Genomic DNA, 24,019 nt, shown 5'->3' on the forward strand with positions numbered 1-24,019 from the left:
TTGGACATTTTTGAAAATTCTAGCCTTTCTATTATTCTATTCTCTTTGATGACTGCTCTCTTGTACGTATTGTGGTTTGTTAATAAATAGACATACAAATACTTTAATTACCAATTATTTCGTACAATACGATAGACATTGCGTAGAATTACGTGTACTTTTCCTAGACCTAACTCGCCATGACTTCCAGTCATTTTACAAGATTCTTTTTCATTTTCTTCTTCTTTTCTAATGTTTCTTCCCTATTCAAAGACTTCCACTTTAGTTTCGATGTTTTGGTTTCTGCAAACGAGTAAAAATGAATTATTAATAAACGTTTGAATGGAAAAAAGAACGCTGTTTATCTCAAGCTGAATACAAAAACACATACAGAATACATAAGCCTTTTATACAAGCTTCAAGGGCTTCGCACTGTCCTTTGCAATTGGATCTCGGATTTCTTGAGTGAACGTTCGATTCGAGTGGTCTAAGATGGCTACTCTTCCAAACATCGGGTGATAGATGCCGAGTTCCTCAGGGTTCCGTATTGTCCGCAACTCTCTTTTTCCTGCATAACAATAATATGTTAATTCCAGGTGCCTTTGGGTATGCTGATGACAGCACAGTTGTGTACAGGTACTTGACCAATGCAAGGGTCAGTGGAGAAGAAATCCAGTCTTGTCGAGAGTCCATGGTTAGTCGTTAGAATTTGACACATATGGCAGTCTCCGATTGGGGCGATGCCAATCTTGTCAATTAACGCTACCGAAACGCAGGCGTGTCTATTCTCCACAAACCGGAGTCCGTTTGACCTGACACCGACATTTCCCTTTCAGGTGAAATGGAGGTTAAATGAGCACTTATTTTTGTAAAAAAAGAAAAAAGTTTGAAAGAGTAAAATTTACAAAAAAAAATTTGTCGTTTTTCTTAAATTATACTTCTACTATGTATTTACCTACAGTCAATTAAAAATCAATTAATGAAAATTTTAACAAAAAAATTTCTAAAAGCTCTACACAAAACCAGGCAAGTGATACACTGGGAAGTGACATTAATTTATTCCTCGAAACCACGAACATACAGCGGCTTATTATTACATGATTGAAATGAGCCTCCTCGAATCGGTGTTTTAATTATGTCCTCTGTGCGTCTGGCACATCCTGCGCAACAATTGGCAAGTACGTTATGCCGATCCAAATCCTTTCATCACGATGGCACACACACTTCATGGTGACTACTTACTAGTGACGCGGGTAGCGGCAATAACTTCTGGGTCACGATAATATATAATAATGAGGAGAAGAAGACGAAATGAAACATGTAATAATGGAAATAACACTATTTTTCGGATGTACATCGAAAAACGTATATTTGCTTTTTCATACAAACCAACGTTTCGGGACCTTTACGCGCCTCATGGTCACGTCTGACGCAGCTCAGTCAGCCGTGAAAAAACAAATATATGCGATTTAGATCCGAAAAATTAGTTTTATTTCCTATGTGTAACAATCGCGAAAATCTAAGAATTTGATATGTAATAATGTTTGAGTAAATAGCAACAGCCGATAATAGCGAGTTGGCCCCAGCCTGTGCGCTATTAAGCTAACTTTAGTCCGTGTTTTTAATCCTAGCTACTATAACGCTTGTCAATATTTAATTTTCAGGCGATTTCAACGTATATATACGTTGCAGTATATAACGGATAGCAACGTATATAACGGATAGCAGCGCAATGATACAGGAATAGATTCCCCTCTATTCAGAAAGGAAAAAGTGATGGAAATTCAGAATTACTAAATAATTATCTATACTAACTAAATTATCAATAAATTAATCGTTACTTCCAAATTAGTGGCATTTTTGACTATTGAACTTATCATCAATTTTTTGATAACTCATTGACAAATTTTGCAATCTGTAAATTCGCCTCACAAGGAAGTGAGAATTTTCACCATTAGAAGGCATTCTTATTTAAGTGTTGATTTTAAAGCATATTGATTTTCAGTGTGTAGACTCAAATAAATGAGATCTCTATTGAAGATAAACAATAATAGATCGTCATTGAAAAATTAAGAAGTTCAACCCACAAAAATTCCCTCATTAGTAGAATTACTCGAAAACCAATAAGGTATGAGAATAAGCCCACTTAAATAGAAAGAGAAACATAACGTAACAAATATAATATAAACAACAGTTCCACACATTTTAGTTAAAATTTGTTTCTTGACTCGAGAAACACCCTGTTATTCATTTTTGTTGTAAAGATATAATTTCTGAGTAGCCAAACGTCCACCTCATATTTTATCGTTATTGATAAGCGATTATCAAGACGTCATTGTTGTATTATCGAATTGTGAATTTGTAAACTCGAACGGCTGCAAGAATTTACTTTGTTTGCTTGGAAAAATACGGCTTATTAGTCGTTTTAGACGTGTCGTATATTGCGTTATTAATTAAAAACCTCCAGAGTGCGCTCTATTTGATTTAACTTCAGAGTACAGCGAATTATGTAACTTATTCGTGAGCCGAAAGCTCCGAAGTTTGGTGTGCAAGAGGTTGTTGCCGGCGTTTCAAGGGCGCAGCAGCCTCTGCCAATCGGAATCGGTTCGTCTGACGAGTCTGTACTGGCATTATTTCGCCCGCCGCCACCGCTGCCGGTACCTCGCAGTTGGCCTCGAACAAATAGTATAAACAGTTCTTCTCGCGATGATCGACACCCACCACCTGCTGATATTTTAGAGAATTCATGCAAGTTTTACAAAAACAATGTGGAAGCTTAGTGTGTTGTGTTTTGTAATAAGTTCACTTATAAATTTGCAAAGTACTGTGGCCGAAGACCAAGGTGGTTTCAGAAAGTGTTGCGCCCCTAGTGAAAGTCTTGTAAAGATTACAGATTTTAGTTTTGAATGTATCGACCGTGAGAGTGCTAAACAAACATATAATATTACTAACAATGACTTTTCACAAATAATTATTTCTGATAATATATCTATAAATTACGGATTTCCAGAAAATTGTACATGGCAAATGGCTCAAACTAACGAAGTAGAATTGACACCAATGTCTGACGATGCCAGCTATTCCAAATGCAATGACAAAATAATCTTAGAAATTAACGGATCTCAAATAGAAACCATTTCCAAAATAGTGACTCTGACATGTAACATACAAAATAATTCTCTAACATTAGAGCCAGAAGTTACTCAAGTTAACGTTGATATCTTGCGAAAGTGTTGTCCATCAGAAGAAGTGTACGATTCTGAATATCACGTCTGTAGACCTACGAAAGAAGAAAGTACAGCAGAGTGGTTGTTATCACAATTAACTTTAAATAGCGATAGTTATATTTACAATGTAGAGACTGGACTAAATTGTAAAAGTTCAGAATATTCAGTGGAGTTGTCGGTTAAGCACTTTTCAATGCAACTAGAAGGAAGTGTTCTAAAAGTCTTCAAAGACCATGACATAAAGGTGGCACGTGGAGATTGGTGTGTAGACCGCGACTACACTGGAGGCAACATGATAGCGCGCGTTTGCACACAAAATTGCGCTCAGTACGGAGCTTACTGTTTCCGTAAATGTTGTCCTTTGGGAGAACACTACCAACCCTTCGGATGTAATACTTCAAGAAGCAAGTGTCGCAAAAGCAGTAGTGCGGATGTCTTTCTCAATATGTCCATCTATTTTGACCCACTGGAAGCTCGTGACGCTAATTTACTAGGTGAGTTTTAGGTCTTTAATTAACAGCTCTTTAATAATGACAATTATGTAGATTTTGATAAATAAGGTATTCATTTCTTTCTGCTCTTTAGATACTCAAGGCATCAGAACAGGCTTGATTTGCGAATTCCAGAAGTTTGTTATAAACCGAACATTGCCAAGTGAACAACACTCGCTGGGGACCGATGGGCTCCTCAATGGGACGCCTTGGGATCCTCATAATTACTGCGTTGAAATGTTCGACTATCGTTTTTGCGGGGCCGGGGTCACAGTAATGACTCTTGCTTGTTTTATTCCTGAAGTTACAGTGTATAAGAATTATGCGTTATCTGCAGTGGTAAGATGGTCATGCTTTTATTATTACTAAGACCATGGACCAATAACTCATTGCGCTGAGTTATTAGTCCATGCTAAGATGAAGATATTTATTTATCTATGTTTCTCATTAAATTATTGACCGTTTTAATATTTTAAAATATTTTTAGATTTTGTTTTAATTTTTTAACCTTCACGCAAAGTGAAAAACAAGTTACTAAATTTCTTAAAAGTAATTTAGGTCTCCACTTATTTAAAGACTACGTAAAATTTTCATTTTTATTATCAATTTCAATCAATGTAAAACTCAAGTTGCAGTTTCGTTAAGTTGAACAATTGTGTGCAATTGATTTTACACATTGTGTAATATTTCTGGTCTTGCAAAAGTATTTTCATAATTTTGTAAGACCAAAAGCTGATGAATTCTCGGCGCATTACGTAAATAACATCATTATTAGTATCGATACTTCTCAGTTTACGAAACGATGTATCACTTCAAAGGACGGAATAAAAACTATGATTTTGTAAAAATAGAATGTTTACAAAAAATATTAGTAATTCAATATTGTAAGTATGTACCCTAAGTTTGTTTATCAAAACTATTGATAGACGTATTGCATATCTCTTCTGAGTATCATTAATTTCAACTAGTGATCAGGGTTTTCAACACTTTCGTCTGAGTATTTTTCGAAATATACTTGAAATCGTTACATCAAATGTTTCATACAAAAAATAGAAAAATAATTTTCGTTCTTTATACAATTGTAGTAAAGTTCTAAAGTTCTGAATAATAACAAAACTCAGAAACGTACCATTGGTATAATAAAGCCACATATCATCTTATGTCACAAGTGCTTTTATCACATGAAACTCATAAAATTAATAACTCATAAAAAGGCTACTTAAACATTAAAAATATATCGACTAAATTCGTTCGTAGAACCTTTAGGCCTTTCTCCAGAAAAGCCGTCATTTGGCAGATGTGGCTATCTGCCAAATGACACCTTTTCTGGGGAATCAATGTAAAACTCAAGTCGCCGATTCGTTAAGTTAAATAATTGTTTGCTATTTATTTTATATATTGTGTAATATTTTTGGTCTTGCAAAAGTATTTCCATAAATTTGTTAGACCAAAAGCTGATGAATCCTCGACGCATTACGTTACCTAAATAACATCGCTTATGAAACGATGTATCACTGCAAATAAATATTTAAACATAAAAAGATATCGACTAAATTCGTTCGTAGAACTTTTAGACCTCTCTCCAGATTTGGCATATGTGGCTTTCTTACATCAAAAAATGCGAAATTAAAAACTAAATCTTTTATGAACAGAACGCACTAGCATCATGAATCCCAAAAGAAAAACATTAAATGAAAAGAAAATCAGATATCTAATGCCATTCACAACGATTTTTGTGTCAGAAAAGTTCAAGACATTTTTGTAAATATGTCTTTCACGAGATATTCCATAGGAAAATTTAATTTATTTTTATATTTTTATGTTAGTCAAATACGATATCGGCGGTGTTCCTGGCGCTGACCCTGATAGTATACCTATCGCTACCAGAACTTCGTAATCTTCACGGTCGGACAGTAATATGCCATTCAGTCACCATGTTACTCGCGTATTCCTGCCTGGCTCGGGTACAGTTTATCGACGTTAAGGACGACACGCTTTGTATTTTCTTGGGTAAGATTCATTTATTTACGCTCTGGTGTCTAAAGCCACGTTATTGAAATTTTACTTATTAAAATTAATTGAATTGTGTAAATTTACATTATAAGCTTATAATTCGTATTTTAAGTAACATTCTGTAGGTGTTTCGCAAATAGAAGGATAAACATTCTTTAAAAATTTAAAGTCAGGCAGACGGAATCAGATTATCGAATACGATAGACTGCCACAACCAAGAGTACATTATAATACGGGGGTCATAAATAAGTCAGACGTGTTATACAATATTTACTTTTATAATTTCCCAATAATATACGTAACACTTATTTTTTCCTTTTATTTCGGTTTGTTGTGACTTGACGGACGCGATAATTTTGTGTACAATGTAATCTTTTATGCATTGTGCAATTTCTTCAAGTTTTATTACATAATGACTTAAAGAATCAATTGTTATATAAACAATTGGGAAAACTAAGACACCATAGTATACTTTTTATGACCTATTGAATACGTTCACATTTACAGTATACTTAGTGTAGTGGATATAACATTGACAGAGGATGACATCATTTGCGTCCGTCATTAAGTATACAATTAATGTGTATTTTTGTAATCAATCCATGCGCTGACAAAAACCATTGGTCTGTCGTGGGCAGGCTTAATAAAACAATGTTTACATGATCCTATTATGATCTCTCTTGGGTCAAAAAATACTCTACAATGAAGTCGTCCAATTGGACGGATATACACTACGAGTATATATCCACCAAAATGTATTCGATTTTGTTTTCCAATTTCCGCATGAATGCGTCCAAACGTTACTATAATATACTTATTTTTTTATAATACCAAGTGATAGGATGAACAATTCATGCGCCTGGTGTTAAGGGACACGCCTGTCTATTGCAATTGCAGTACCACCCAAAGCTTTAAATCGCAAACATCTGAGGGACACTGCAACTGCGCCTGTCACATAGACATACGTTGACAAGTCCTATGTACCTGTAAATTTACAACTATTAATAATAACATTAGGGTCAGATTACAACATCCGATGTTGTAAGATATACTAGTATGTTTTTGAAGTTACACTATCGAAAAGCAATGTTATAGTTGTTACATAACTATTTTTAAAAATTGTTTTAAATTTTAGATTGATTTCAGTTTTTCACAAGAAAAGAATTCACAACTAACTATCCTGTTAAATACTTGCTTGACCACGAGCTGTACATTATTATTGATCATGTGAATATAGTCCTTATCGCAATATTCGAAGGATATTCTTTGAATCACAATATTTTGTTTAGTTCGACCTCGAAAATGACTTTTATTTTGTAAAAAACCTGTCTGACTACCATTTTGATGACTCATCGAGTCCAAAGAAGTATTTAGAGCTATCGTTTATAATATAGTGATCTATATCAGCGTTAACAAGAGATGTATAGGTAGACAATATCGTTAATTTAAAACGAAATAGGTCTGTTTGGTTGACGTATTTATTCGGTTTGACCTAAAGATATCGAAATTATCAATAAAATCTTCCTAAAAATCACTTGGGTAGGTAGTTCATTTAGCAATGATTATTGTTTACTTTTTTAGTACCACATAGGCTTCAATATCTTTGAAATTTATATCTATAAAAAAATGTAAACTTTTACCCAAACATAAAGAACAAGAAAAACACGGTGAGCTTTACTTTTCCAAATAATTATTACGTTTGTTTTCTAGTGCTCCATGATTGTCAATATTATATAGTAACTATGGCGGATTCTTGCCCCGTAATAATCTTATAACTATTTATTTATTATTTACATTTTATTTATTTTTTTGTCTCCTCAACTTTCATTTCAAAATATTATTTTAATTAGCAGTAATTTCTAACGTTTGTTATATGCCATGTTCTTATTGGTTCATCTTCGCTTAGGGTACGGAATCTACTTTGGCTTCGTGGGCGCATTCGTATGGCTCAACGTCATGTGCTTCGACATCTGGTGGACATTTGGGTGAGTACTCAGCTTAAAAACACAAACAATACTGCCGACTCACTGCCATACAACTTAAACAGACAATGAATTACAGAAAAACCCACATTTATCGTCTAACAAATAGTTTTAGAGTATGTACGTGATAAAATAAGGTTTTTTTATTATGTAACAAACGTATACTTTGGGCTTTAAAAAAAGGATTATTAGGCTTAGAAATGTTAATATTTTCTTTTTATGATACCAAGAGACGGGACGAACAAGTCGTGTGCTTGGTGTTAATCGACATACCAATCCACAACAGTTGCAATGCCGCTCAGAGTTTTAAATCGCAAACATCTGAGGGACACTGTCACTGCGCCCGTCACCCAGAGACATAAGTCCTATGCGCCAGTAATTTCACCCTTCGAAACCGGAGCGCACTAATGCTCACATTACTGTTTGTAATGGGTAAGGTTGCAGTAAATCTCTGGACCAGCTCTTATACTACTAAAATCTTTAAAATACTACGTTTAAGGGAAAAACTTTTATTTTTATTATACTAGTAGTAAATTATCTATTATAATAAAAATAACAGTGGTAGTTAGCGTAGTGGTGGTGGGTACAGAACGGGTGCTTCTCAACTGAGAATTTCTGAATAACCTACGTGAAGGTTTTGTAGCAATACGTCCCTATAGTGGTGGTGGTGGTTCAACCCTTGAAAAATGTATGAAGTCCCCATCCGCAATCTTCTTACAGAAGACCAGTGTCCAATAATAGGACGTAAAACGGGTTGTTGACGATGGTAATCATACAGATATCTACAAATATCACATTGCAATATCCAGGCGACATGTTCCCTATAATAAAATGATATCAAATTAACACAGCAAATGTTAAAAGCCAAATCATGTTTTGTCATTATCCTTAATTGTAATAAAAAAAATTAGATAACCACGTTAACTTGTACTCTTACTAGGACACGTCATATCTATTTTGTGTAAATGCTCAAAATTAACGAGTAAATTTATTACTTGCATACTTGCGGTATGCAATATTCGAAAATGTGTATCGAGTACTTAGGAAACTCCTACGTAGGTATTTGTGAACGTTTGGCACGTTTGTTACAAACAGTGCAAAATATACATATCCACAATTAAAATACTTCAAAATGTAAGGGTGTAGTCAAACGAGTTACATTCCGACTGCATTGCGTAAAATAAACGCAGTAATATTTGAAATGTTGCGTGTGGTGTGTGGTGGTGCAATTAGAATTCATAGTATTTTATACACTTGAAAGATTATACAAATAAAGGCTTGGAATTATGTGTCATTTTGCTAAAATAAAAATGTACTTAAGTCATTCGTGACCATGGGACCTGAAAAGGCACCCAAACATTGGTTTGTTTGAAAAAAAAAAAACCACAAATATATGCGATATAGATTAGAGAAAAATAGTTTCATTTCCTATATTACGTAACAATAGCGACAACCTCACTACTCGACGCTACTTTCTTACTTCCTAGGATATTTTTTTTTATCATACAGTAATACGCTACAATAAAATTGTATAAATACATAAACTTATAATTTAGAATTACATTTCAAAATAAGAATTTACTTTAAAAAAAGGAGTTTTTATTATTTTTAGAGTAGGTAAGTAACATTATTATTGTATCCCTGTCTAGCTTTTATTAAAAAAAACTCGTAATTACAAATTCTTAACATATCTAAACTCTATAATATTTTTTTATAATCAAACAATACATTCAAGGTTTTAAATAAATTTGTGATGATCGTGGTCATCTGCTTTTTCAAGTGTGTAGGCATCATAAGCATCACTTCACATGTAAAACAAGAACCGGGAATGAGTAATGTTTTCCCTCGATTCAGCCGCTTACGGATTATTTGTTTATTTTCAACATCAGAGAATATAAAATATGCATTACAAATTTTTAGGTAAAATTTTCTTCATATTAAACTCCGTTATTGGGTGTAGTTTAAATCCTTGACCGGAAATAGCCAAGGTTTTTGTCTCGATCTTTGCAGTATTTATTTTCTGTAGCTATGTCAACACTAACTCTCCTAAGATTATAAGCTTCTTTATTATCGTTTGTACGACGATCATTTGCAGTTTATGGGAGCGCCTGTGTTGCTACAAGCTAAACTGTTTTTTACAAAAACATAAGTCACAACTTTCGTACATAGAGTTATATTGTTACGCACAGAATCATAGCCTAGTTAGTTTTCACCTTCTTTTGACATTACTTTAAAGAAGTAAGTTCATTATCTATACGAACTGTAATGTTCTACATCAACCTGTATATGTCACAATACTGGGCATTGATCTACTTTCACATGATAACTTACGAATAAAATGTTTTTTTTTGTGATTAAAAATGTCTAAGAAACCATGGCGGTTGTTTAAAACTATTGGTGAATTTAGTTAACATGTCGACCATGAGTTACCTACGCAGAGTGGGCTAATCCGTTGTAGCATTGGTCAATATTTGGTCATCATTGGTCAGTATCGTTTGCTAACTCACTTAATGGTTATTTATCTTTAGATTTATTTTTATATACGAAAATAGTTACTTAATATAGGTACGGATATCACTATTATAAAATGAGAAAAGAAATAATAATGCTATCTAAAAAATGAATTGTTGAAATATAGAGGTAATAAGTTGGTTACGGTAGGTATTTAATAAAATTATCACCACTCACTTTTAATTAGATAATAGAATTGTCTGACAAAATTACTTAATTGCAACCAGTCTCTGTTCATTCACAACCGTTATTAGTCAGGGAGTGTACCTTAATATATTTGTCTAACCTACAAACCTCCACCACCATCATGGCCGCCACCACCGCCACCTCTTCACCTGCATATGTGTCTGACGACAAGGTATATATACATTTCCAATCCAATATACGTCCAACTAAACTCATTTCTGTGTTAACGCCTATCAAGCGATGCCGTGTTAATATTGTTAGAAACGGATATAGACTATCCAGACTGCGTATACGAAATAAAATACACGATACGATGCGACGAAATATGTCACAGATTTCGAGTTACATTAGTTAGGCCAGGTTAACTTGGGTGATTAATTTCGTCCTGTGCGGGCAATTAATTTACATAACGACTGCGGTTACATATAGTTCCAATACACGAAACGTGATTATGATTGATGTTTATTAAAACCATAGCGTTATAAAAGTAGCTTTCCTTATCAGCTGTAAACAATACAGGCGTGCCACTAATTAATTCACATACGCGCACTTTTTGTCCCTCGGGATTTTTATTAGCGAGGCGCGTAAACGTAAACTCGTATAACGTCATAGCACGTGGTAGTAAGGAAAAAAAACTATTATTGAATAGTCTAACATTAGTGTGTGAGAAACGAGTTTTAATATTAGTTTGTGTATAATTGTAAAATATTTACATAATTGTAAATGTGTTTTAAAGTATATTTGTCTAAAACATTTACGTGGATAACGAATAACAGGTAATTCAAACGTATGGTAAATGTTACGTTTGCCTAGATCTGTTTATGAATTAGCACTTAATTGAAGGGTACTTAATTTAGTGATTTATCTTTGGCAAAATAATTAATTTAATTCAGTTTCGCGTTATCGCTATCTGGTATATTAGGGTGGAGGAGGTTTCGTGATTAGTCACACGTATTAAATAAACGCTATAAGCAAACAATAAAGGCAAATTGGTGCAATTGATGGATGTCGTCTAGAAACCATTAGCGGAGACCGTTATGACTTAGCCGATGTTTATGACTGGCCACGTGATGCATAAGGGCCAACGCAAACCAGAAGATAGCAAGGCAGAAGATATATTTAAATTTACCAATGCACAGATATACAGACCATTGAAATAAGGTATAAATTTTAATGCTCTGAAGTCAGAGAGAAATGCTCCGAGATTGGTCTCAGAGCATTGCAATTTAGACTTTATTTTGTTAATTGAAATAGCAAAAGAATATTTATTGATAAATTTACGGCCACAAGGGATCGTGGGATGTAAAACTATAGCTAAATGTGTGCAACTATGATGGTGAAAAGTGACTACAAATATCAAATCAAATAATAGCAATAGTAACTGATGAAATGAAACTGTTTTCTCGTTTATTTCAAACAAACCTACATTTCGGGCACTTTACAGGTCCCATGGTCACGTGACTGTCAGCCGTGACAGTTAGCCAGTCGTGACCATTGGACCTGTAAAGTTGTTTGAAAAAAATAAACGCGATTTAGATCCGAAAAACAAGTACTTTCATTTCCTACGTGTAATCATCGTGAAAACCTAAGAACAAATCATGCTAGCAGACAAGAATGGGGAATAAAATATTTTGTTTGTTACAGCAATATTCGCTCCGTACAACCCCTGCGTAAGGCAAATGTTGAGAGAAAACGTTTCATATGGTACTCTATATACGCTTGGGGAGCTACTTTGTTGTGCACAATCGTCGTATACCTTTTCGATAAGTACCCAGTGTCCGATCTCCTCAAGGCTAATATGGGCAAAGGCATTTGTTGGTTTGGAACGGGTAAGTAAACATACAATTTCCTTTGAGTTATCTGTATTTATCAAGTTGAAATGAGTTGTTCACATTTAGTCGTTCACCGTAAATATTATACATATGATTCAAAAATGTACTCAAAACGACTGCTTTAAAACTCTGGAAAATATTTTCTACTTTGTTTCGTACTTGTCATACAGTTTTAATTACACCTTGATTGTGTGTAGCCAATTTTGCATTACGTCAAGGTATTTGTACGGTGGCCTTATATCCTTCTCTGAGGGCTATTAGAGACTTTTCAAATAATTGAAAAATTGAAGCTAGATAGTAGTCTATGGACTTATTCCAATACTATCGGACCATTCATGGAAGAACGGCATAAGTGAAGTGAATGATAAACATTTTTGAATAAGAATGAATGCTCCATTATATCGACAATATTAGTCGTTAGAGTTAGAAGAATTGGAGAGGACGTGGGCTATATTTTTCTGTATCTAATGGAGCAATAACATTGTTGACGTAACTCTCCTTATGTCATTCTTCCATGAGGGGTGCGATATAATGTGTAGTTAGTACTGTTAATAAAGTTACTTTGGAACTTGTTTGCAGTTCAAAATTCAAGCACAGACTGGCCTCACTACATCTTTTTCGTGATCCCAATGGGCATATTGACCAGCATAAATCTGGTCCTGTGGGGGCTGACGGCACGGCACTGTGCCAGGGTCAAGTCTGAGGTCCATCGAATGCAAGCTGGATCAGTCGGAGACCGCGCTAAGAAACGTTTTAGGGTCGATAGAGCCAAGTAAGGATATTGATACTTTTGTTCTTTTTCCAATTATCTTGATTGGACAGTCGCCACACTTATCAACATGTGATCGCATTAAGCCGGTAAGCAAAATCTTTATACCGATGTTATTAGGGCGAAGAAGATGTTCTGCGTTTAAAGCGACACGCGTAACGTTTGTGTTTTGCGGTTATTGCATTATTATTTTAGTGGTATCCATAGGTTGTAAACGTAATTTGAAAAATGTAGATGTTCATCACATTGACTTACAAATAAATGGACGACGGGTCTAATACAAAAACCACGAAAAACATGTCCCAAGTCAACCTATTCGAAATTTAAATTGTAATGTCATCGCAGTATCGCGCTGTCAGTCGAACAAATGAAGACTAAAGCGGAGTTTGGCGCTCTGTATACGATTTTAGCGCCTTACAAGTGCGGACACTTTTTAGCGCGGACCCGACGTCCATATAATTGTAAGTCAATGGTTCATCACATTATTCTCGTCCTATTTTGAAATAAACATTTTCTACTCCTGTACTGTCAATTATAATTGCTTTCGTATATGAAGAGGCTGTATGGTTGAACCTTTGCCTACCCTACTTATATGAGTTAAAATTTATTTTAAAAAATTGCGTTCGTTGTCATGGATTGTTAACAAAATACACACTTTAGATTGGTTCTGTTGTAATTTTTTATTTACTCGTAGAAAATAGTATTTTATGCGATCGTTGCATAATGAGCGTTCTTAAAGTCGTAAAGGTTCGTAAATTTTAAGACCTAATTATGTAATCATTGCATAAAATACTATTGTTAAATGCAGTAGATATTTTTTTCGTTTACGGAGGGAAAGGCTTTACGCATATCCTCGATGCTATCTGGGACTTACCTACTACAACGCCTCTAGCCACCCTGGTTTCCACCAGGATTCCCGCTAGAGAGGGGAAAGTCGACTCGCTTGACTCATCCCCAAGACGGGTGAGACCATGCAATGCGAGAAGGGATCCCCGTCCCCTGTCCGCTGGCTTCACTGGAGAATCAGGCGAACAGCGAACTGCGTTTGCCTACTTTCCCGCTGCCTACGAGCAATTATTATTTCGTATTGACTGCGTTTTCGAAATGCAGTAGGTATTTACGTATTGATATTTTATACCAGCATGGCGGACTGGGATCTTGATTGTGGAGTAAGATTATGAAATAGAAATGAAATGCTAAACAATTCTGAATTTAAGGCACTCCTGTTCAAACTACTACAAACACAAAAATAAACTTGCCTACTATTTGGTATATTTTTTAACCACCGAGCGACCGCTTTAATTCTGTAATATCGCGTGTGCGATAACCCGCGCTATGCAATGCTAGTGCACCGCGAGATTATGAGCGTGTGTCCTAGCCGTGCTGTCTCAAGTTGATTCTGCGTTAATAAATGTGGTGACTCTCTTCAATGAAGGTTCGCTTACAACAATTGTCAACGTTGTGTTCAGCATTTAACATTATAAAGCGCAGTTTTGTAGGGGTACCCATTGATTGGTCAATCAATGGTCTACAGGCAAGGATGGCATTACGGAGTTTATGCAGAGATACATTTTTGACGAGTGTATAGTAAGTAAACTCGGCTGCAAAAATTAAGATTCTTATTAGTGTCATAATTGAAAAACTCTTCGAAAACGCCGAGTAGTTTCGAATAGTGGTCTACAATAACTTATACAGCTATTCGTTGTATTTGCTTAGTCAATTCCTGGTATTTTTCGTCATGCTTCCGAAATGACTTGCAAATGTTATAAACAATTGTTTCAGTGTACGTAACTAATATCCATGTTTAAAGCTAAATAAACAGATCCTACTGAGAAAAAGTAGATTTTTCTTATTTGTGTATTTTAAAACTTGCGTGTGTGTACTGTGTACTCACGTGGCCTACTTCTCATTAAATTGTAAACATTTTTAGGTTACTTGTCTGTATACTATCGATACATGATATCAACTAAGCTGGTATTTAAAAAGTGTGTCCGACCTATTAGGCTTTTTTCCATGTTCGAAAATTAGCATTATTATTAACACGTGAATCATTTAATGATTGTTTACTCAATGATTAAGATAGTTTTACCATAACATTTTTGTCGATAGCTGTGTATATGTAACATACAGTTATCGACAAAACGTTATAATATGTGTATACCAAACCAAACCCAAAGTAAAATGAAAGAAGTATGGTAACTCCGTATAAAGTAACAGCACTGCATGTCGTGTACAGATGCCATATTCGCATAATAATTATAGGAGCGTTGAGACGACCATTGTTATGTAACGCAAGAGCATCGTGAGATTATGCGAATGTGTGCGTCCGTGTAACGCGCGCGGCGGGCGTGCACACATACAAGACGCGTTGCTACGTTTGTATGGAGTTACCATACTTGTCTTAGTATTTTGTGCCAATACCGCCACTAAACGCAAAAGTCAACTTTCGGGAACATAAATTTAATGTTTGTGAAAATAAGTTTGATTTGTTAACAATATATAATGATGTACTTATACAAATATAAGGCTTTTATGATACGCGAACATTGAATAACAGACGCTTTTTAATATTTCAGTTCATTGCGAAGGCTTGTTCATTGTTTTTCATTGCAATATATTAACCAAGTTAACCGCGACCATGACTTGGTTAATAAAGTAAATCTATTAAGAGCCTCAAAATGTTGGTTTGTTTGAAAAAACAAATACTTATCGATCTAGATCTGAAAAAAATATTTCATTTCCAATATGTAACCATCGCGAAAATCTAAGAACTCAGGTTATCAGATTTAATAGCATTAACTTTGTTTATGTCCGTTGTAGGTATGTCTTAACAGGAAAGTTATGGATCGTGATGGGTGCTGGGTGGATTTCTGAGCTCCTGTCCACTATGTTCTCAAAACCAGCATGGCTGTGGGCAACTGTAGATCTCGTTAACGAACTACAAGGACTATTCATATTCCTCATATTCGTGTGTAAACCGAAAGTCTATCATTTGATTAAGAAGAGACTTGGTAAGAATCATTTGACTTTGTTTTACAATATCAATGTTTCTAAAATACTTTACAAAAAAACTGTACTAAACGTAGTTTCAAATACTAGGAATTGTTTACTACGCCCATAATATCAGTTCCGGTAGACTATGAACAATATTAGTGAAATCATATGAAAATTTATCAGTGAATGAGGATTTCTTATCGATTCTTTTTTCGAATTCCTTTTATCGATTGAAGAGATTTGTCAATACTATTTCAGACAGTTATTATCTTTACAGGTTGTTCAAGGACCCCGATCGATACAAGTATATATACTGATATAAATATATTTACTGTTGTCTGTAACATTTATTCTTCTCTTATTTTTAATACTTACTATTCCTTACTAATGCTATTTGGAACGTAGTCATGACTTTATGCACTGATTCAACATAGTTTATTTAGATTAAAACATTACGTCAGCTTTCATTATAGCACTCACCATTTGTATACTCACTCGTTGTTTTTGTGTAGATAGTGATTTGCTTATTTAGAAACGATATCCAATACTCAAAGTAGATAACATAATGTCGAATTATATTTTGTTTATTGGTCTTATCAGTATTATTTATAAAGCACATTTTAGTTGATACTCTAATTTTTTTTGTTTACTTTGTCTGGCTATCGTAACGTGATGTACACACACCTTGCCTATAGTTGTGGTTCTTACGAAATTTCGACATTGTTGTCCTTTGGGTATATAAAAAAATATTTGATTCTTGCCGTAAAATTAATATTTAACAGCAAATTATACTTAATTGCTACTAATGCCTACATAAAATATTGATTATTATGTTAAAATACAAATAGTATTAATATGAAAATGTCCACGAAATCATTCCCTCACTATGTCCCAAGTTCCGTAACCAAACACGTTCTGTGCTTTGAATCAATACGTTGAACAAAAATAACATTTAAATTTTAAACATTCGATCAAATAAAACATGTTTTTGTCAAATTAAAGTTATCTTGGGGTAAAAACACTATAAACAAATTAAAATTATATATATTATTCATTTCCTTACAAAAAAAAAATCATTCCCTCACACTCTTACCTTCACTCGATCTGTGAACGCATTTTTAGTCTTTGGTAAATGCATTTCTAAGTTTTGAGAGTTAGCAGCACTGTAAACGTTTCAAAATGACGAAATTCGACTTGTGTGTGTAAGAAGTTTCTACTACGAAAAGATTTAATTTAAAATTCTAAAAGTTACATGTTTTACAGTCATTTCTCACATCATATTAAAAGAAGTTAAGCATTTGATTTCATTTATTAATTATACACTCAGATGAGTTATTGGTAGCAGTAAGCTTACACAAAATATGAAGTTTAAAAGTAAATTTATATAGCTATTTTTTCTTGGTTTATTTTGATTTCGTCATTCCCTCGCTTCCCTAACGCTGAAATGTTCTGACTACTTTCTACTTTTTCTTAAAAGTAATTTATTTTGGAGACCACTACATCATTAAATCTGTTCACATAAGTACTATGAAATTTAGAAAAAATAAGTACAAATACTTCCTAATATTTTTCATAAATATCGAAAACACGAATTTCGGAATTTCGTGAGAACTGCCCAATTATCTAAATGACATGTATGACGTCATTAACTTGAACTATTATGAACAGGTTTGGAGAAACAGGATGTTCAGAAGAATGGTACTTCCTCATCAGGTCGCACGTCATCCACCTTCCTTTCAAGAACCATCAGCAACGATGAACGCACCGTCTTGCGGGCCTCACTCCCTAACAATGACATTAAGAAAGCTTAGATTAACGCTTGGTTCGTATTAATATCGTTGCTTTGTATACCTACTTATTAATATACAATTTATTGCAATAGCGCATTTGCATTCTATGATCGATATTAGTTCAAAGTTATTATTATTACCAGTAATTAAAATGATTATTATACATATCTCAAACTCTGAAAATTGGAACAGATTTCAACGTGTATACAGAAAGTGTGTGCTGTGTTCTTCTGCACTAAAAAAAACTTAAAAGTTTTGAAGGTGCACTGAATGAGGCAAATTTAATTTACCTAAATATGAATGGTATTTGTTCTAGGTCTTTCTTTTAAAGTAATCCTATGTATGACACGATGGGCACATAAGTGATTTATATTATTAAATAATTATATAATGACAGCGATGGCCCCACCGGCTGAACGCGTATTATTTACACGTTTATAATGTATACATGCACGCTTATTCGGTAAGGCCTTTAGAAATAATACTTTATTGCACAAAACGTAAACAAAAATTCAACTGAGGTAGGTTAAATGTAAATTAGACTTGACCACGTTTGTAAAATGGCATTCTGTAATGTTTAAATGAGACATTTTAACAGTGGACCCCGAAGTTTATGCGTTTAGTTTCGTATATGATGTCTAGTCATAGTATTAAGATTTCGTTAGTGTTTTATGGAATATAAGACATATTATATATTCATACTTTTTTACGTATTTTAGAATAAAAACGTTATGAAGGTAGCATTTTCTTGATAGGCTTTTTGGATCTTATCTTGAATAGAGTTGAACTGAAAGCTTAAGGTGGACGCGTGGTTTACACACAAATTTCAGCATTTAATCATGATTGCATGAATAATTAATTATAAATATTTTATTCCATTTATTAATGAAAGAAATCTCTACAATCGAGAAGAAATCTATTCAATATGTATATTAGCAGGCCAAGGTAAGTAAATTAAAGGTGAGTTGTCTCAAATAGCAATGTCGCAGTAACCAAGTACCTTTAAGCGTTAGAATTTTAGTACCAGCTAGAGATGTGTGCCTATCGTAAAACAGCGGCGGCGTCTGATGGTTTTTAAGATGATCGACGTGTAATCGCCTTAAAACATACTTTTCAGGTATTTAAAAACATCGTATAAAAATTAACGTTCTTAATTTGAAACTGGAATATTAAGAAGATGTACTATCTAGACAATTGTACAATAATATGTACAGACAATTGTACTCTAATAATCTATATTATTACAGTACAGAAATACAGTAAATAATTAAAAATAAAACAAATTTTCGCCGCGCTGGTTTTACGTCGATCAGATTTATCGACGGCCGCGGTGACGATGGCGTGGAAGACTCGGTTCACATGTCTAGTGCCAATTAACGAGATGTTCCTTGTGTGATGGAGGCTCAAACTGGTGTGTTGCCGAACTTCACATACTTGTAGTTACTTAGATGTTAATATTTGTTTCAACTTATCTAGTATTAAGTGTTAAACCGCGTCAATCTTCTCAGCTTGTACCTTAGAAGATTGCACAAATTTAATTAATGACCGAGTTACTCAAGCAAAAGTCTCTTAAATTTGGTTCATTTACTTTCACGCGTCGACAGCAGCAGTCATCAAAAATGCATAAATCATCTTTTTTCTACGTACCTACTGTACTTGAGCATCGAATAGTTACAATAATATTCTTACAACTCAATTTACAACTTACCTTATTCCGTTTTGTTAAATTTTTAAACTTAATGATTATGGTATAAATCTGATAATGTCTCTGTATAAATTACGTAGAAATAAAGCTGTATGGACTTATTTATGAGCTTTTTTTTTTATATAGGTACAGGGTGTCTCACGGCTTTGCGACACCGAGGGAAAGTATTTTAAATATTGTATATAGAATATTTTGTTTCATAAAGATTATTTTAATTTTAAAAGTATGTATTTTTTTCATATTTTTTATTAGTTATTACTACTTGCATTCAAAGATTTAAAAAAAGTCTTATCTGGGAACCCAATCGATCAGATGCGAAAGTATAGGACATTCCCTAGTTTAGTTGCTAACACATTATTATTATTGCTTCTTGTTTGTTAAATATTTCATGTATCCCCAGAAAAATAAATCCAAGTGTCCACGTATACCGATCCAGGAAGAAAAATAATCATTAAGAGACTCGATTGCTCGAAGAGCCGGCGAAAATCGACAGTAAAACGTACCTATAGGGTCAAGAGTACATCAAGCTTGACACTTAAGATTTAAATCTGACTCTATGCCGTTAATGATAAGAACGGTCCAAAAGTAAAATGTAAATTTTCATAGCGTTCCTTTAGTTCTTGTTACATTGCTGGACTGCCACGGGTTCTATTCCCGGGCCAGGATAAATATTTTTGTGGCCTACATTTATTGCTCTCGTGGGTTTGGGTGTAATTTATCGTAGTCTATGTGTGTGTTCATGGCACCCGCGATACAGATTTTCCCTAGTGCGTTATTATAATAATAATAATTCACATTGGGTATACATTCACATTAGGTCCTTCGATTCCCAGATGCGGCAAGCAAGTTTAAAAAAATCTTCGAGTACTTTTAAAAATAAAATTATGTCTCCATGGAGCAAAATATCCTATCCACAACATTGGCAGTACTTTTCCTCTGTGTCGCAAAGCCGTTGGAAACCTTTATATGTTTCAGCTAGAGCTATGTTTTGTTTGAGCGATGGTAGTTCAGCAGGAGAAAGGTCGCTTTTGAATTGAGACGTCGTCGGTTCATATTCCTCCATATGACGGCATGTACCTATGTATGATTTTTATTTTTACTCACATTTGACCATGTTTTGTAGCCATACCTTTCGATAGCCGCGAAGGAAAACATGGTCATGAGACCTGTATGCCGAAGAATGTTCGCGATTCCTATGAAACTGGTGAAGTCCCCAACTCGCGTCTGGCGAGCGTTGTGGACGATGGCCTCAATAAATAAATAATGCACACACTCATAGCCCCGCACCAGGCAAACCCTGTCGCGCGGGTGCCATGGACACGTACATAGACAACTACAAATTACACCCAAACTCACGAGAGAAATAAGTGTAGGCCATACAAATATTCACTCGGACGGATGGAACCAAACAGGGGGCTCTGCGTGGCAGACCAGTGTGGTAACCGTTCGGCCACGGAGGCAGTTAATAAGTAAATACGTCTTTAGGGGAGACTCGGGCTCAGCCGGAGACGTGTAATGGGATGAATGTTTTATTTTACACAAAACATCTTTAAAACTTATGTTCCTCACAATATTTTGTATATTTGCTGCGAGTCGTAGAAATACTAAGAACCAAACGAAAACATGAATTTCCTGAGCACGTGTGCTCGCTTGGGAGATTTAGTAGAGAGTGGCGATGGAAAGAAGAAAAGTAAGTGACGAAGAAGAAAAGATATTCAAGAACGATTCAAAACTTCAAAGTAGAAATAAATAGTTATACAAATCCTAAACTTCATTTAATAGAAGGTCTATAATTAATTTGAGTTTCATGAAAAGTATCTAGGCAAGTAGGTGGCCAGGGACCAGAGAAAAAGGCGATGACAATGAAAGAGGTCGCATCTTCACATTCTTAAGGTGCTTTTTCTACAGGTGAGGCGAGACGAGATGAAATGTGGATTGAAATTTGTAAGGCAAAATTTCAATAATATTCTACTAGCGCATCTTCGGTGGAAATGGTCTAGACTGACAAGGGTGTGCGAGATGAGAGTTGAAAGATTTATTGGTGTAATATTGAATTGTAATGCTGTCTACATGAGTATTTATTAAATGAACAACGGAAACTCGGTTTACGGTAAGTTTTGCGCGTGCACGCGCCGGTACGCGCGTGCTCACGCTTGTTATTATTAATATCAATCGCAAGATTGTGGGCTGCCTACGATTTAAGATTCAATAATCTCAGTACAGAGTACTAAAAAAACCGACCTGAAAAGTCATTCATCCCCTAGTTTGCCACCCTTAGCGGTGGAATTTTTTGGTTCATGTAAATAGGACCACTGAGGTACTCTCTTTCCCACAAAAAAAGAACCACCAAAATCGGTTCACAAATACCGGAGTTATCGCGTAACATATATACAAAAAAAAACGTACAGTCGTATTGAGAACCTCCTCCTTTTTTGGAAGTCGATTAAAAAAAGATGCTTCATTTGATTTTTCTCCCGTTAACATATTGAATAACAAGGGACATGTTACTTCACCTGCTTGTTAATCGCTAGACGAACAACAGCACTGATCTTCACTGTCCACGAACTCAGAACGAGCTACGCGATCTCGCGTTGGCCATTAAAGGAAATTTTTAACTATTAATGGCGTAAGTGAATTCTTTAAATTAAAATGAAAATGTTTTCAGTAGTAAGAATCCAAGAATGATAAAAAAGACGTGTTTTCGAGTAATTGCTGAAAGCTGCGGATAAAGGGGCTGGTATCCTTAACCATGGTAATAAATAAAATATATATATTTTATAAAATTATCCTTTTAGTTGCTCCCGGTACGTGACATGAATACTTTTGCTAGACTAGCATTTATCCAAATAAAACTTAGTCTTTTAATATTTTTATGTTACTACTTAGTAGGATGAATTTTTAAACGACACAACTTTAGAAAAAATTCTCGAAAATAAGTTACCTATACAAAAAAAAATATATTTTATAGTTCTCCTGTTAGAACATAGCACGTGCAATGTGCATGCAATAATACAGGCTGAAAAAAATCAAAGGGACTTATGTATCTTCATCTCGCTTCGACTCCCTTTAGGGCTAATTTTATTTAAAGGAAACTTTCTTTTATTTTTCTTAAGATGAATATCTGTTCACAGATTTTGTGAAAAGTTTAACTGAGTCAGAAATCATTCAAAAATAAACACTCACTATTTTTACAGGTTGAATAGATGCGTTTGATTTTTAATTACTGCTACAATGTTAGGTAGACAATAAGGGTAAAACAAAAAAAAAAATATTTTTGTAACGTATACCTATTTAAGGCATTTTATTTTTTATATATTAATTAGTACTATACATGAATTATGTACAAATGATAAAATGATAACACTTGATTAAAATTACACAGTGCGTGTTACATGTAACACGATTTGGAGTGTAATAAAAATAATTTATAAATTTACTACTACTAAGTACAATAGTGCGTTTTTAATTTGTATTCACTCTGTAACAACGCATAAATACCTAGTATTTTAACTAATGTGTATATCAGCAATCGTGGTAATACACGTGTAGTTAAATTTTATACATCATAATTTTACTTGCCAAATATCAGGCTGATTCCACATTAAGTAAAGGTACTGAATATTTCGTACCAAAACTTTTGACAATGCTAAATTATTAGTTATCATAAATATGTGTTATTTCGAAATTTAAAACACGTAGAAATAGCAATACTAATATTTAATATTAGTTATATACTTCCAAAAATAAATATCTTCCGGCTTCGGTAACCAAATTTATTCTTATATAAATATTACAAGATACTACAAATATTATAGCAAGGTTTAAATATCTGTTTACTTAAGTATACTTGTATATCACATGATAAAGGCTATATTCTAAATGTTGACTTTTTAAATATTTTTAAGTAAGAACTGTTGTCACGTATATCAAAAAGTGGACCGTCATTTTGTTGCTAATTTTTCATCAATTCTTACTATTGAAATTAATTGAGACTTGGCGAACAAAATTTTAGTGCGAAAACGGAGCGACGAATTGCATTAATAAAATTAATGTTTCCAGTTTATTAATTACGTTAATCTTTACAGCTACACTCTGACACTGGGATCTATCGATAAGTCTTGTCTTTAGACTACAACCATATAGAACATCTAGGCTTCGTCATACTTTGGTTATAAGACGCGATTTTGATTTCATTTTTCTTCGTTTTCTGTCTATGTTTTGATAGTTAGTATCAGCCATGAAGCGAAGACGCACGCTATGGGCGTACCTGTAAATATACTCAAAACAAGCGTAAGTGAGGAAGTAGTGTGGACGGTAGTAGTGAGGTCAGGTCCTGTGGTTGGGTTGGACGGTGATCGGCGCTGCTGTGGGTGTGCTGTAGGCGGCGGGGGTGGGGCTGGCCGGGGGCGAGGATTCTTCCGCTTCGGCATCTTTCTCTCCCATCTCTTCTTCATCGATGATCGAAATGTCGCGAATCGATGGACGGTGTGATCTTCTCCAGCCTGGAATTAAGGCGGTTTTTGTTTAATTGTCGTGTTGG

General features: G+C 34.4%; 2 protein-coding genes across 8 annotated transcripts in view; one reads left to right on the plus strand and one right to left on the minus strand.

Moving 5' to 3' along the window:
• Positions 1-2,442: 2,442 nt before the first annotated feature.
• LOC113234383 (probable G-protein coupled receptor Mth-like 3) lies at positions 2,443-17,950 on the plus strand. 2 transcript variants are annotated; one of them, XM_026469696.1, is made up of 9 exons: positions 2,443-3,700; positions 3,792-4,036; positions 5,524-5,707; positions 7,617-7,695; positions 12,034-12,218; positions 12,801-12,993; positions 15,811-16,001; positions 16,262-16,288; positions 17,653-17,950. In XM_026469696.1, exons 1-9 carry the CDS (start codon positions 2,746-2,748, stop codon positions 17,793-17,795), a joined length of 2,202 nt encoding a protein of 733 aa, XP_026325481.1. In that variant the 5' UTR covers positions 2,443-2,745; the 3' UTR covers positions 17,796-17,950. The 2 variants fall into 2 exon arrangements, with proteins under 2 accessions (XP_026325481.1, XP_026325488.1); XM_026469703.1 differs by lacking the exon at positions 16,262-16,288.
• Positions 17,951-23,666: 5,716 nt separating this feature from the next.
• LOC113232209 (sodium/hydrogen exchanger 9B2-like) overlaps positions 23,667-24,019 on the minus strand; it is a 71,566-nt gene continuing 71,213 nt past the window's right edge. For all 6 annotated transcript variants that reach the window (XM_026466857.1, XM_026466874.1, XM_026466866.1 and 3 more), the window contains one exon: positions 23,667-23,981. In XM_026466857.1, coding sequence (XP_026322642.1) covers positions 23,806-23,981 — 176 coding nt within the window. In that variant the 3' untranslated portion in view covers positions 23,667-23,805. The remainder of the gene's footprint in view (positions 23,982-24,019) is intronic.

The sequence above is a fragment of the Hyposmocoma kahamanoa genome, unplaced genomic scaffold (assembly GCF_003589595.1).
Source record: "Hyposmocoma kahamanoa isolate Upper Pololo Valley unplaced genomic scaffold, ASM358959v1 102, whole genome shotgun sequence".
Classification (NCBI taxonomy): domain Eukaryota; kingdom Metazoa; phylum Arthropoda; class Insecta; order Lepidoptera; family Cosmopterigidae; genus Hyposmocoma; species Hyposmocoma kahamanoa.